This window comes from Microcebus murinus, chromosome 5 (assembly GCF_040939455.1).
Source record: "Microcebus murinus isolate Inina chromosome 5, M.murinus_Inina_mat1.0, whole genome shotgun sequence".
NCBI lineage: Eukaryota > Metazoa > Chordata > Mammalia > Primates > Cheirogaleidae > Microcebus > Microcebus murinus.
This window is the reverse complement of record NC_134108.1, coordinates 74,456,925-74,472,816: the sequence shown is the minus strand read 5'-3', so window position 1 is coordinate 74,472,816 and position 15,892 is coordinate 74,456,925. Positions and strand designations below refer to the sequence as shown.

The 15,892-nt window shown below is 33.5% G+C and overlaps 1 protein-coding gene across 1 annotated transcript in view; it reads right to left on the bottom strand.

Annotated features, from left to right (window-relative positions):
- The window catches only part of PHIP (PHIP subunit of CUL4-Ring ligase complex), a 134,401-nt gene that overhangs the window by 11,678 nt on the left and 106,831 nt on the right, over nucleotides 1–15,892 (bottom strand). The window contains exons 28-36 of the mRNA XM_012791157.3: nucleotides 13,435–13,546; nucleotides 13,191–13,252; nucleotides 9,842–9,997; nucleotides 8,446–8,566; nucleotides 5,213–5,338; nucleotides 2,333–2,402; nucleotides 2,065–2,115; nucleotides 1,634–1,783; nucleotides 63–215 (exon numbers count right to left, since the gene is read on the bottom strand). Of these exons, the coding sequence (XP_012646611.2) occupies nucleotides 63–215; nucleotides 1,634–1,783; nucleotides 2,065–2,115; nucleotides 2,333–2,402; nucleotides 5,213–5,338; nucleotides 8,446–8,566; nucleotides 9,842–9,997; nucleotides 13,191–13,252; nucleotides 13,435–13,546 (1,001 nt within the window). The remainder of the gene's footprint in view (nucleotides 1–62; nucleotides 216–1,633; nucleotides 1,784–2,064; nucleotides 2,116–2,332; nucleotides 2,403–5,212; nucleotides 5,339–8,445; nucleotides 8,567–9,841; nucleotides 9,998–13,190; nucleotides 13,253–13,434; nucleotides 13,547–15,892) is intronic.

Below are 15,892 nucleotides of genomic sequence, written 5' to 3'. Positions count from 1 at the left end.
TATTCCGTACACTTTCCCACTAATTTAATTTAATCATAAAAGAAAACAATTTAATTACATACCCTAGATCTTTTGCTTGGTGTATATGCTTTGGAATTACTAAAAATAAGTCTGACATCTTTACATAACTCCATTGGTGACTCATAATTCCCAGCCTCTAAAGTTTCTCTAACAGTAGCAAAATCCATTGGAGTGTCAATGATGTCTCTGTAGTCCTAGAAGAGGGAAAACAGGTAGTATTATTATTATTACAAAGCATTGCTTTTCAGCACAGGAATTCACATAGGATTTTTATAACAAGTGTAAATCTTAGATCTATTAATAATTATTTACCTCATCGAGGCTAACTTTTTTCTGATAATTTTTATTTCATGTTCTCTTTTATTGGAATCAACATAGGATTTTTCTCATTGAAGAACATACTAGTTCTTTTTTCCCTGGGAGTCAGGGGAGGATGGAATTGTGTTGGAAAAAGAGAATTAAAGAATATGAAAAAGCTCAGCTCTCCAACAAAAATAAAAATTTATTTCATCTAAAATCCCCCAAATTACTGACTCACTGAAACACAACTGTCACTTATTTTAAAATAGGAAATAAGAACGAGGGAAGTATGCCAACATCTCCTTTATGTGGAAGACTGAATTCTAGTAACTTCAACTTCAGTCCTACAATTGGGAGCTTTGCAGTAATCAAGAATTATGAATGTAAATAGTTGTCACAAAGTCTATGCACTTCATTCCACAAAGGAGAGGTAGAATCACCCAAGGTCTCCACCTAGTCAGTTATATATAAAATAAGCAACAGATTTCTCTTCCACATTTAAGATTCCATGTTTCTGGTTTTTTAAACAACAAGAAAAAAGTCATTTAATGATATCTACCTATTGAAAAAAGATCTCTATTTTCATAACTGCAAGTTAGAACATACATGTAAAAACCAGATAATAAAGTCAGATAATATTACATCTATGTCATGATGTCTTATAAAACATCTTTTATTTTCACTGGAAACCATGAATGCTATTTGAACTGTGCAACCTTTAATAACCTACTAAGGGAGTAAGAAATCACTTTACACTAAATTCAGATTACTATGACTGTATGCCAAGATAAAAACTTGGATCATGTTTACTCAACTCTTTTTTACCATGTATTCCATAAAGATCATACATTGGTATAACCTAAATATATACAATGCCACCTTACATTTGTATATAGTGCTTCACGTCTAGAAACTATTTTTATGTATTCTCATTTCACTCTCCATAATGTTGTAAGGAAGTAGATATTATTATTCTTGTTTCCTAGGTAACTGCTGTAATAAATTTATCAAATTAGTGTGTGGAAGCAAAGAAACAATAAATAAATATTCAGATGGGAAAACTAAGTAACTCGCTCTAAGTTGCACAACTAGTAAGACCATAACCCAATTCTTTGGAGTCTACTTCAGGACTCCTTCCAGTTTATCACACTATTCAACTTATATTCTCTGTATAACCACATGGATAATGAGAACATGTATAAAATAATAAGGAAATAAACTATAATCACAAACAATAATAAAATAGCCAACTGTCCTATATAAGATATATAGCAAACTGACAGGTAAAGAAAATATTTTCAATAGTACTTACTGGGTATTCAAGGAGATCTACTGGCTGGCGGAAAGGCTCTGAATCTTCACATTGAAATATGAGATTTAATAATTCTTGACATTGTTTCTTCCATGCTTGAATATCATAAGACTGGGCTCTATTACGTAATCTTCTTCTAGGCTGATGGTCCTAAAATAAAAATGTTCAAATATTTTAATAAAATAGCACCAATACAATAAAATTTGTATTTTTAATGCAGTCTTAGCTAATTAGGATATATACAAATAAATCCAAATGAAAGAAAACATATATTGTTTACTTAGTTCTGTGAAACATGCATTTTGTAATTGAAACTAATTTGGAAGTGATACTTAATGTCTTTAAAAATGCTAAGAGTAAAAAAAAAAAAAGCTCAATTCACTTTAATTCACATAAAGTACTTCTGCTAAAACAAAAAAAAACTACATTACCTTTCTTTTTCGGGTAGAAGTTCCTGGCACATCAGCATCTTTCTCTTCTTCCTTTAAGGCAAGAATTTATGAATCATAAAACATCCTAGATTCCATTATACTCACTAGTTGTTTAATTAGCAATTATTTCCTTAACACAATGGAAAACCAGTAAATACATATCCTGGAGTACTTTACTGACTCATGGCTTTTACCTAAAAACTACAATGTGTACATTTATTTTATATATAGAATAGCAATGTAGTAATCATAATGAAATATAACATACCTCAGAGTCAGACAAAACTTTCTTCTTCATTGAATTGTAAAGTGGAATTATGTTATAACAAGTCTGATCCCTAAATAATAAGAAGGAAATGTTAATATATAAGATTAGAGACATGAGATTTTTTTTTCTTTTAGAATTTGTTCCTAAAACTAGATTTTAAGATAAACGTTGAAATTAAAGGCTTGCTTTCTCCATTGGTTGACTCCAATACCCTATGCACACACACATGGCCCTGTCCCCTCCACTCTATGTACAGCCTCCCACTCTGGCCTATTTCATTACACCAAACCCAATCCTCATCTTCCAGTCTTTACTCAGGTCACTGCTGTGCTTCTTCCATTCTTCAGACTTCAAGGTGACGCTAATATACCTCCTTGTCTTCCGATTCTTTCTCTTATTCTTAAATGAGGGTACTCCTGAAAATTTTTTCTTAGTCATCCTCTCTTGACATCATTACCTTTTCCACTGATAAATTTACATATCTGCAGTTTATCCATGTAAATGAATTCTAAGTGTCTATAATTTGTCCTGACCCTTCTCATAAGCATCCTATTATCACCTAAAATTCCACATGTCTAAATATAATTGGCATTCCCCAAATACTCTTGTTCCCTTCTATTTTTTCATTAACAGCATACCACTCTCACAGTAATAAGAATCTTGGCTTTTCATTATTTCTGCCCTTGCCTTGTCCTATGAAGTTTATCCTTAAAAATCTCTTGGCATCTGTCCCTTTCTCACATCATAAATTAAGCCCTCATCACCTATTACTTGGTCAGCTGTAGCAGCCATCTTCTATTTATGCTTTTTGTCTCCTCTCTATCAATTAATATAGATGCTACAGTCAAATTAGTATTTTTAAGGCATAGTGTAAAAAATATGTTATTCTCATGTTAGAGTATTTGTAATAGCCTTTGTTCCCAGAGCTCATATTTTAAAAGTCTAGCTCCTTAGGCTGGCACTCAAGGCCCTCCACAATATGGTCCCAACTCACATTTACAGCATTTGACTTGCACTATCCCTATTATGACTTGCACTCATATCCTCCTTTCTTCAACTCAATTTAAATTACCCTTAATAACTTTTTACTGTCCTACCTCAAGCTGCTCCTTATCCCGGGAATGGCTTTCATCCAACTTCTCCTCAATCTATAACTATTAGCCTTGTTTATAACATCTTAACATACTTCTCCCTGTATCTAAACCCCTACCACAATAGCCGGATGTGATCCTAACTGCATCTAAATTTTCATACAATTCTTTTACTTATCTGTTTTCCTTATGTTACAGTTACTTATAGATTTATCTATCCTATGAAACTGTACTAAGAGGGTAAAAATACTGTTACTTCTATCTCCAAATACCTATCACTTTGTATCTATCAATTGCTTGAAATTTTGTGAATAACTCCATTAAAAAGTACAATAATAAAAATTTCAGGGAACATTTTACATCTTGAAAATTAATGTCAGTCCAAACTGGTTTAAATTACACACATCTAAAAAATGCCAAAGATTTATTTTTAGAGATATATACTATAAATGCATTAAATATTAATCTGTATTTCAAAAGCATTTCAAAGTAACTATTTGAAAGAAATGCATTTCATAGACTATTCCAAATGTAAAAATAATTTTCATCTAAATTATTTCACTGAAATATGAATATGATTCTATTGATTCATATTTCTTTGAAAAAAGACGTGCATGCACATACTTATATGAAATTAAGACAAAGAAGTCTTCAGAGGACAATTAATGCTTAATTACTAATTTCACTGAGTAAAAGCAAAACCATAGCAATAATAGCCCCCAAAACCATTGGAAAGCAAAAGATTTCTCAAAGAATAAAATAGAGAATGGAGACAAAGTTTGCTTTACTAATTCTGTTTGGTGTTTTCTTGTACTGAAATCATCTGCATTCCTTAGTAAAAAACACTAATCCCAGAAAAAGGGATCCTAAGATTATACTCAGTAAAGAGAATGAAGCTGTAGATGTTTTTTTTTTTTTAAAAAGCTTGAATAATCCCTTCATGTAAAAATAAAAGCTGAAACAGCTGAGTATTTCATAACAAAATACACCATTACCTCTTCTTAACCAGAAAAAATTTTGCAATATGAATAACATTAATATGAAATCAGAGCAGTCTTTTGTATAAGATATATAATTTACTTTTCTGGCTTCGATTTAGAAGGCTCAATTCATTCTAGGGCCATATAAAATCCCTAAAGATTTTAGGAAGGAAAAGTGCTTCTGCCTAAATATATTATACTTATCACTCTTGCTGTGGGATCAAGGAATGAGGAAGCATACTGGACTTTGAGGGAAAAGAATCCTGAAAGTTAAATTCAGTTTCCTGTTAAAAACTTAAATACTTGTTCATAAACTTGACAGGGGCAATAAGATATTAGATAAAAAGTTTTCAAGTCAGATGGCAGACATTCATTTACTGTACAACCTTAGTCAAGTTAACCTCTAAAAGCTTTAGTCTCCTCAATTAGAAATTCCAGATAATGATCTCTCCCACTATAAGATTTGGCTTAGAAGAGCTAATGTAGGTAAGACATGTGTTTAATAAATATTTACTATTACTATTATTGTCCAGCAGATGAATTAAGGATTTATTTATGCTTTTTTATTTTAACTGTAGAACACAACTGTAATTCCATAATCAATACTAGTCAATGCACTAAATGTTTCTTCTTTAGGCATAGATAATACATGTTTTTGATTTTAGGGGAAACTATATTTATGTGATAGCATATGACATTAAGTGTATCAAAAATAATTATATCTTACATGTTGACATTTTATATTCTCAATTATTTTGCTTTTTAAAATAGTATTATTATAATTATTATAATATGAAAAAATAACTTACTTTATAAAATGTAGAAGAAGATCAGTCACAAATTTAGCAGATTTCACAATAGGGCTTCCAGGCTCATTAAATGTTCGTGTATTATGTTCTATATATCGAACTTCCCACATTAAGGAAGAAACTCGCCTTTAAGAAAACAAAATATAGAAGTCTTAACCTCATATTTGGAAATATATGCACACAACTTAAAACCAAGACATTGTGACTTTCGATTTTAGTCTTAAATCAATCACAAAATCCACATCTTAAAAAGCCATTTTCAAAAAAGCATAACCCCATCTGTGTTAGGAGGGGAAAAAAAGGAATATTCTATATTCACATAGAAAATGTCTGGAATAAAACACACCAACCAGACTATTAACAGCGTCTTCTTTTGGGGAGGAAGAATGTCTATAAGAGGAGTTTTTTGTTTTTGATTTACATATTTGTCATGTATGCTGTCACTTTTTGGTAATAAATACTATTGACTTCTACACAAAAAAGAAAACAAGTAATTTTAATCTAATTATATTACTGTTAGTCAAAGGACATGTAAAAATGAAAAGTTAACTGACACCCCACTTATGAGATATAAAAACATAAAAACATGGTGAGTGTGATACTTTATCAAGAAACCTGAGAATTATTTTTCTGAAGACTTAATTGACAATGCTAAAATAAATTTTGGTGCTTTTTATTTATTACTGAAAGTAATGAGAAATCCAAAGAAAATTTCTGAGAATATTATTCAATAGGTGGTCTGAATTAAAATAAAAAACAGTTTGAAAATCTTATTGACTTATGAACAGAAATACAATTATATGAAATAAAAAATACATAATTATGGATACAGAAGCATACAGAAAAAGTTCTGTACATTTTAAATAGATTCATGAGCTAATTCTAAATAATAGAATCAAAGACATCTTCATGTGTGTATCATATAGAAAATTGTGTATAAAATAAGCCATTATGTTATACCAGGAAGGCAAAGTGATGACAGTAGTTTAACAAGAGACTGAACTAGAAGAATCAGAGAGGAAAAACGCAAACTCTAAGAAGTCTAAATATAGTGAGTAAATGAGGATGCAAAATAGTTTTAAAAAGAGAAATACACATGAAGGTGTCACTGTATTGAAGAAGAATGTAACTCGGGTTTATAACTGAGTTATTATCAGATTGGAAAACACTCGATTTCTAATAAATATATGTACTATGTTCTAAAAGTTTTTTTCCTAAATTGATTACAAAGCTGTGTCAATGCCAAAAAAGCCTATTTAAAATATACTGTACTGTGATGTTCCTTGACTAATGATGGGGTTACATCCTGATTAACCCATCATAAGTTGAAAATATCTAAGTTGAAAATGTATGTAATACACTTAACCTACCAAACATCATAATTTAGCCTAGCCTACCTTAAACATGCTCAGAACACTTAAAGTAGCCTAGAGTTGGGCAAAATCATCTGGCAACACAGTACACTTCAGAGTATCAGTTTACCCTTGCAAACAGTGTGGCTGCCTGGGAGCTACTGGAAGCTGCGGCTTACTACTGCTGCCTAGTATCACAAAAGAGTACATTACTTGCCCAGGAAAAAAATCAAAATTCAAAGTCTGGTTTCTCCTGATGCTTATCCCTTTTGCACCACAGTAAAGTCAAAAAATCGTTAAGTTGAGTCATCGTAAGTCAGAGACTGTAGTACAGTACACCTTTGCAATGTCACACTGAATAGTGTATCTGTGAAATGTTTACAACAATTTGGGAGATGCCAGCAGCTTATCTTTCTAGCTATAGTCCAACAACTAGCATATACGGTTCTTTCTCTCCTTCTCATTCTCCCCTATCTTGTTCTAACTAGGCTTAACTCCTATCTTTGGCAACTTAGGGGTGTAGGGAGAAAAATGAATGTAGTTAAGAATTTTTTCTGTTTTTTTTTTTTTTTTTTTTTTATCCTCTTAAACTTCTAACACGTGGTACTGAAAAAGACTTAAAGATGTATACTTTGAGGGCTAGAAGGCATATATCACAGGAGATTTCCTTCTCATCTCTATGCTTTTGACAAATATCAATGATGCAACAGCAGGTACACCTAACAAGATCAGAAAAATCTTCAGAATCTAAAGTCTAATTTCTTAGTTTTCTTTATTCCGGTGGTTCTCAATCAGGGATGATTCTACTCCCCAGGACACATTTGACAATGTCTAAATATATTTTTGTTTTGTACAACTAGGGGGCTGGGCTATTACAGGCATCTAGTGGGTAGAGAGGCATAGAATAGCCTCTAACAATGAAGAACTTTCCTGTCCCTAATGTCAGTAATGCTGCTAATACTGCTGCCGAGAAACCCTGTGTTAGTCAATAAGGAGTAACAAATAGTGTTTTTAATGCCAGGTACATAATAAAAAGAACCAAAGGCACAGAGAAAAATATTGAGTATAAAATATAAATAAAACTTTCCTATGTTAAAATGAAAATGGAAAGTAATATAAAACTGGTCTCAAAAAGAAAGTTTTAATGCAACGTTATATGAATTAAAATGCTATTGGCCTGCTAAGCAAAACTCATATGAGAAAAATCCAAGCTAAAAATGTGATTGTATTATGTGAAAACATAGAGTTATACATACTTTCTGACAAAACATTTTAGGCAATAAACCTACAAGGTCTGTCTAAGATTAAGAACCCAATGTTTATCAAAATTAACTAGAAAATGCAATTTAACTGAAATTATGTCTGGGTTGTTTAACTCTTATCTGTTTCATACTAAACTACAACTATGAAACATTATCTAAATCTTTTCTAATTTCATTTTTCATTAAATATTGATAAGCTGAATATAAATAAAAATGAAATACACATTTTGCTATTATGTAAGAAAAATCCACAAAGAAACAAGTATTTAACATTATCTAGGAGAAAATTAAACACTTTGTCTTGCTTTATAAAATACAATATGAGGACAGTGAGCATCAAAATCATACCAGCATCTAGGAAATATCCAGGAATTGTATTCCAAGTATAGTCTATAGACCAGCACTATCAGCATTACTGGGAACTTGTTAGAAATGCAGAATCTCAGGTCCTGCTACAAACCTACTGAATCAGATTCTACATTTTAACACAATCCCCAAGGGATTCGTATGAACATTTGTATACACATAAAGTTGAGAAACACTGCTATAGAAGATCACTAAATGGGTGAAAGGATCACTTAAGCTTCCTATGGTCGTTGCTTTATCAAATGGTTCTCACCTGTAAAACCTGTTTTCTAGTCTTTGTTTAATTGTACTTAGATCCGTTGGATATGCCACTACAGTGCAATACATGGGATAGGCTTGCAGATCCACAGGGGCCACAAATGCTGAGGCAATATCTAAAATAAATAAATAAGTTTATAAATTTACTTTTGTATGCTTAAAATAATCCAAGGATAATTCTGCTTGAATTTAGACTTAATAAGTCCTAATCTATATAACTATTAGTCTGCCACTGTCTTTTCATAGAAAATACATATAGTTTAGCTGACATAAAGTCTCATTTTTTATTATGTCTACGTGTACATCGCAGAATTCTAGGGACATTTCTACTTCACAGATTCACTAGGAGAAAGAAATGACAGACAACATATAAATATGACCTATTAAGTACACATGCATTTCCATAAATGATAGTTGGCGACTCCTCAATCTGTACATTATCATGTTTTTGACACAGCCATTCTACCAATAACACTGTAACAATGCATTCAGATGTAACCTTTGACTTTCTCTAAACTTATCACCTCATGTCAACTTCACATTATTCACTGATGTATCAGGCAAGTAGAGAAGAGGAAACAGATCCGTAAGTTTTTGATTCAGTATCACTGACCTAATGGTACACATTAAACTGATAGGGCAAAAACCAGAATTAAGATCAGTCTCAATTTTTTTCTTATTCACATATAAAGCTACTTCATATCTTAAAATATTATTAAGATAGTATTTATAGGGTTATTTTTATACAGTATTGCCATTTTATAGATGACTTCAGATTTGAATATCCTCCAACCTGGGTCTCCTGTATCTACAGCTATTTTTATTCATGTTAATTACTCCCTAGACTCTTTGAAGCTGATTCCTTAACTGACAGAGTGGGTTGTTATACACCACCACAGTAGTCTAGAGTTACTCCAGAAGCTCAGAGTCCAGATAATCAAGTTTTGTGGTCATTATTATTTTTTTCAAATGAGGCAAAGCAATTCATATACCCTTTTCTTTCTCTTTAAAAAGATTATCTTATATATGTGCATGTAAAGTTGGGCAAACCTGGTACAGTTATCTCCTTCTCCAATTCATATCATATCAGCTTGAATATGTCAAAGGTTTTAAAATTGGATTGTGGAAGACCCAGGTTTTTTTAGATATACCTCTGGCATTTCTAGGAGGCCCTCACTCTGAAATTCAGCTGGAGTGTTAGTCCATTTACTACTGTTTTAAATAGTTAAGTCCTGTGTTAAGACCTCATTAAAAAAAGATTCCACTTAAAAATGTTTGAAAATTGCTGACTTATGATATTGTGGGGAAATAATCTTATTTGAATAATAGTATTTTTCTTTTACTTTGCTTTCTGCCAGCTTTTTCCATACTTATGTGTTGCTGTTATTTACCGAGTGTCATCAACTGGTTTATTCCTGCAACAATTCTTTCACATTCTTCATCCCTGGGATTGGTACCCCATTCTCCATCAAGAGGTTTATAGATTAATGATCTACATTCAACATCAGTTAAAGGAACACTGGTACCTAGTTCTTCAGGAAATACAGCTGAAATACACATAGAAGCAGATCAGTGAAAATATATGGTAACATTAATATTTAGGTTACCTTTAGACAGAATTAATACTGTCACAAAATTAAAGTATATTTTGTAAAGATATGATACATATATTTATTTTCACAAAGAAAAGTATGTTTCATGGGTAAATACAATTTAAATTTTTCAAAAAGACATTAAATTTATAAATAAGTCTCTGGATAACCATATCTGAAAACTTTGCTCTATAATCAAGTTACAAGTGGAGAAATAATTTCAATAAAATGATGCATATTTCAAAGTTTTCTGAGTCATTTTATAAACTAATTGCCATATTTATTTTCATAAAAACACACACAAGGTGAAACTGAACTAAAGTGGTAGTTTTCAGGAATAAAGGCCAGGCGCGGTGGCTCACGCCTGTAATCCTAGCACTCTGGGAGGCTGAGGTGGGCAGATTGCTCGAGGTCAGGAGTTCAAAACCAGCCTGAGCAAGCGCGAGACCCTGTCTCTACTATAGATAGAAAGAAATTAATTGGCCAACAAATATATATAGAAAAAATTAGCCGGGCATGGTGGCGCATGCCTGTAGTTCCAGCTACTCGGGAGGCTGAGGGAGCAGGATTGCTTGAGCCCAGGAGTTTGAGGTTGCTGTGAGCTAGGCTAATGCCACGGCATTCACTCTAGCCTGGGCAACACGAGACTCTGTCTCAAAATAAATAAATAAAGTGGTATTTTTCAGGAATACTTCAATCAAAGCCTCAATTTCTTTTTTACTTTTGAGACAGTCTCGCTTTGTTGCCCAGGCTAGAGTGAGTGCCATGGCACCAGCCTCAGCAACCTCAAACTCCTGGGCTCAAGCAATCCTCCTGCCTCAGCCTCCCAAGTAGCTGGGACTACAGGCATGTGCTACCATGTCCGGCTAATTTTTTCTATATATATTAGTTGGCCAATTAATTTCTTTCTATCTATAGTAGAGACGGGGTCTCGCTCTTGCTCAGGCTGGTTTCGAACTCCTGACCTCGAGCAATCCGCCCACCTCGGCCTCTCAAAGTGCTGGAGTTACAGGCGTGAGCCACCGCGCCCGGCCCAAAGCCTCAATTTCTGAATGCAGGAACAGAGAGAATTACGAATATTGGCAATGATTCCTAAACTTGTTACTCTGAAATGGTGATGGATGCTGTCTGCATGCCTGAACCTTTAACATTGTAGGTAACAGCATCATTAGACAGTGGTGGTGACAAAAAACTACAAATATGCTAGATAATTTTTCCTTTGGACTACACTTGGTCAGAGAAATTGGACTACATGTCATCAGAGAAACACTGGGAAATATGCCACTGTGTGTATACAATCAAAATTCTTCCTCCTTATAAACTGTAATTAAAACTCTATGGGTGCATATGAATGTGTATAGGAAAAAGAACAACAAAAATCCACACTCTTCAGATATATTTAGGTAGGAAACAAAATACTAAATTAGTATCACTTGTTTATTTTAAAGAATACCCAAGGCATTACACTTATCAACTTCATTTCTCTCATATTCATAACAGTCCAACGTGACTTCAAATTCAAATTTTCACAAAGGGGAGAAACAAAATCAGAAGATAAGCCATGTAACATAGTTACAAGTAGATAAAAGTATTTTGTACTTTTAAACAGCTCTAGTCTAGCAGGGAGATGAAAAAATACATTATCAACACTAAATTTTCAAAGTAATAATTTCTGCAAAGAAGTAAACTTAGCTTATGGACATGATCAAGGATTATTTTCTCATTTCTAAGGTCTACCAGATTGAGCTACTTTCAACAGTTACCTCTTCTCTGACTTTTTAGATTAAATAACTAATTAGCAACTACATTTATAAGTGATTATTCCTACCAGGTTAAAAATAAGATACTTTTCTTTTTTAAAAAAATCTTAATTTTTCTCTGCTAGGAAATGTAACACTATTTTAAAAAACCAAAAGTATACAATATGTAAAAAGTAAATTCATAAACTTTTTATAATCCTATCCTCCATAAATAATCATTATTAATAATCTGAAATATATCCTTTTTAAGTTTATCCAATTGTGTATATGTGTGTATTTTTTTTTTTTTTTTTTTTGAGACAGAGTCTCGCTTTGTTGCCCAGGCTAGAGTGAGTGCTGTGGCGTCAGCCTAGCTCACAGCAACCTCAAACTCCTGGGCTCGAGTGATCCTTCTGCCTCAGCCTCCCAGGTAGCTGGGACTACAGGCATGCGCCACCATGCCCGGCTAATTTTTTATATATATATATCAGTTGGCCAATTAATTTCTTTCTATTTATAGTAGAGACGGGTCTCGCTCTTGCTCAGGCTGGTTTTGAACTCCTGACCTTGAGCAATCCGCCCGCCTTGGCCTCCCAAGAGCTAGGATTACAGGCGTGAGCCACAGCGCCCGGCCTATGTGTGTATTTTTTAAAAATTGAAACAAAAATGGGCAATGGAGTAAAAAGAACGTAAAACCCAGGCTTCAGCCACACTGACCTTTCAGTATCAGGAAAATGTCATCATCAATGCCTACGGCTCATTTCCAAATCCTGAGTGTACCACAGGCCATATCCAACCAAGATAACAGCTGTTATTATCAATTATAACTACCTCTTCACTGAACTCTTACATGTGTCAGGCTCGATAGTAAGCACCTTAGACACGTGTCATTTAATCCTCAAAACAGACCTTAAAGGGAAGTTTTAGACAATTTCAAAGGATGAGTCCTCAAAATCTAAGGTTGTGAGACTTTATGGAACTTACCATGATAACACACAGTAAATGACAAAGCCAAATTACGAATCTATGCCCATCTCACTCAAAAACCTGACCTCTTAACTATTATGTTATACTCTATTCTGCTAAAGTTACAGAAATATCTTTGCTCTTAAATGAACTTTCTAGGGGTGAATAAGTAACAAAACACTTTTATATTTTGCTCTAATAAATTCATTTCAATCTTCCCTGTTGTCTATTAATTTCAAGTAGGGAGAGATTATATCTATCTTGTTGAGTGCTGAGTCTCCCATTCGTCCAGGGTCGGTACAGGGGTACAGTTAATATTTGCTAAATGAGTGTTTTTTATTTGATCCTCACAACAACCCTATGTGGTAGTAAGCTGGCAAATCAGATTTCTTATTTAAGAAATTAATTCCATAATACAGACACAAAATTAGCCTTATACTTACCATTATTAGGTATAAGTTCCATATCCCAAGGACTCATCTTTTCTGTATCTCCATTGTCCCAGCTTAAAGGAAGGAAAATCCTTACATTAAAAAAATCTAAATATTGTATTGCAATTTTTATAAAACTAATTATAAAAATACTTGCTTCGGTGTTTAGAGAAGTGTCTTTATCCCTTTATTAACAGATAGGAAAAAGATTCAAAGCAAGCTTGGCTGAACTAAAATATAACAAATATTTCCTTACCAAACATTATAGCACTGAAACAAACTATCAGGGTACTCAGGTTGAAGAGGTTCCTGGCTTTCAATTGTTCCAAACCACCAGGCATCATCTATAACTGATCTGAAACGGTCACCTAGAAAAGAACAAAAGCCATCTTAACTACTCTGAAATGTACTATTGCTGTTACTGCTTTTTCCTAAGGTAAACCTTTAAGGTACTGCCTGCATGATTTCAGAAGACACATAAAAAGTAACCCACACACTCCAAAAATATATAAGTAAAATCAGCAACATTGAGAGGAAAAAAAGTATTTTAAGTCAGCCTATGTGCAGTTATAACTTACCAGCTTCCAATCCCATTTCTTAGACTTCATTAAGATATGGAGAAATTTACTTTTGTCTTAAGCACTTTTACCAATCTAGTGTTTTAAATTCATTATTAGGACTACGCAAAAACTTTTCACTCAAATAAAAATATAATTTTTATAGTCTAACTTTCTTACTTTCTACAGGTAAGTTTCTCCAACTAACAACAATCAAGACTCCAGCCTAAAAACAAAAACCCCACCAAAAAATCCAACTTGTCTTCCTTCATCTCAATTGCCCCTAAATTTTAATATATACATATTCATTCTCCCTTTCCTATAAAAGAACACAAAAACGAAACAAAAACTAATCTTGTAAAACAGAGACCACTCCTTATGTCTACTTCCTTATCCAACTGCTATCATATTACTTACTGCTCGCTCTTCCCAAAGACCCTAATAAGCTACAAATGCTATATAGTCTTTTCCCATCTAAATCTTCTCAGCTTCCCTCTGTGTCACATGAAAATTCAAGCCACTCATTTCCTTTGTGCAATGCTTTCCCTTCTTTGGCTTTCAGAATATGTATTGAGTTTTCCCCTGGCTGGCATAGGCTAGAGTCTGAAAGACTCAGGTTCAAATAACAGATCTGTGTGACTCTGAACACATTAATTAGCTATTTTTGAATTTCATTTTCCTGGGCGGGTGTGGTGGCTCACGCCTGTTGTCCCAGCTTTCTGGGAGGCAAGTGCCTGTAGGCCCAGCTACACACACGGGAGACTGAGGCAGAAAGATCGCTCACAGCCCAGGACCTGGAGCTTGTGGTAACCCATCCTCACTGTACTCTACCCAGGACGTTGAGTGACACTCTGTCTCCACAAAAAAAAAAAAAAAAAAACAGAGAAACTGAATTTCATTTTCCTCATCTATACAAAAGAAATGGTGATGTCTAATTCATGGTAGTTTTTGAGTAATTCCTTGTGTTATGGTACTCTTTACATTTTTAACAAACAGTTAAGGAAAATAAATCAAGCTGGCTAATCCAGATCAGTTTTATTTTCAAACTCATAAAAAAAGGTATTTATGTTCTCATTTTTTTTACCAAGAAAGATTTATAAATTTACAAAGACATACAGTATTAAATGAATCAAAAATTAGAAAAGCAAGGTAAAAGAAATATAATGATACAAAAGAAACTGGAGCCAGGAGTAACCTAATAGAACATAACTGCATGTTGTTGAGAGAGAAATTACTAGATTAAGAGTCTCAAAATTGTTCCTCAGGTGCATATTAGTGACAATGAGCTTAGCCAGAAGCTACTATATAATTTAATAAACAGCATTCTTGACACTACAACTTTACAGTAAATATGATGAATTCTACGAACTCATTTCTTATGATCCTACACAAACAGATCATTATGCTAAAGAGGAAGAAATGGACAATGTGTGCCTAACCACAATGAATAGTATTTGTAGAATGGTAACAATGAAGCAAAGAATAGAGTCCACCATTCACAGTAAGCCTAATACATTTCTGATAACAGTCTGAAGTAAAAATTATTAATGTAATTTTAAATGGCAGCCTGTGGGTGGAAACATATAACCTCAGATATAAAAAACTAATTTAGATACTAACTTTAGAAGAAATATTAATGTAAAAATACAAGGAAAAAATCAGAAAATTATGATGTTCATTAATTTGAAATTCTCTTTGATTTGTCCAATGCTTGCTGTATTTCTTTGTGTAAGTTATGAGCTAACTTCTGGAATATTCCTGTATTCTGATCTCTAATATTTATTCTGACTTTTACTGGCAGAGACACGTCCTCTAAAAAGTAAAATTGACCTTATCAAGTAATGCTAAGGTCACCAACCTCCAGGCCACAGAGCTCTGCCACCCCCACCACATGGAAAAATTGTCTTCCACAAAACTTAGGAAGAAGGGGGCCCACATATGCGGTGGGGGAGCTAGGGTACTTACAGCTGCTCCCCCATTGTTACATCACCTCCTGAGCTCCACCTCATGCCCCCCACCCAACTCTGCTCAGTCTGTGGAAAAACTGTCTTCCATGAAACCAATCCCCACCCCCCACCCCCCGTGCCAAAAAAGGTTGGGGGACCACTGGTAATGCTATGTGAATAACTTTTAAAAACTTGTAAGTTCTAAACGCTT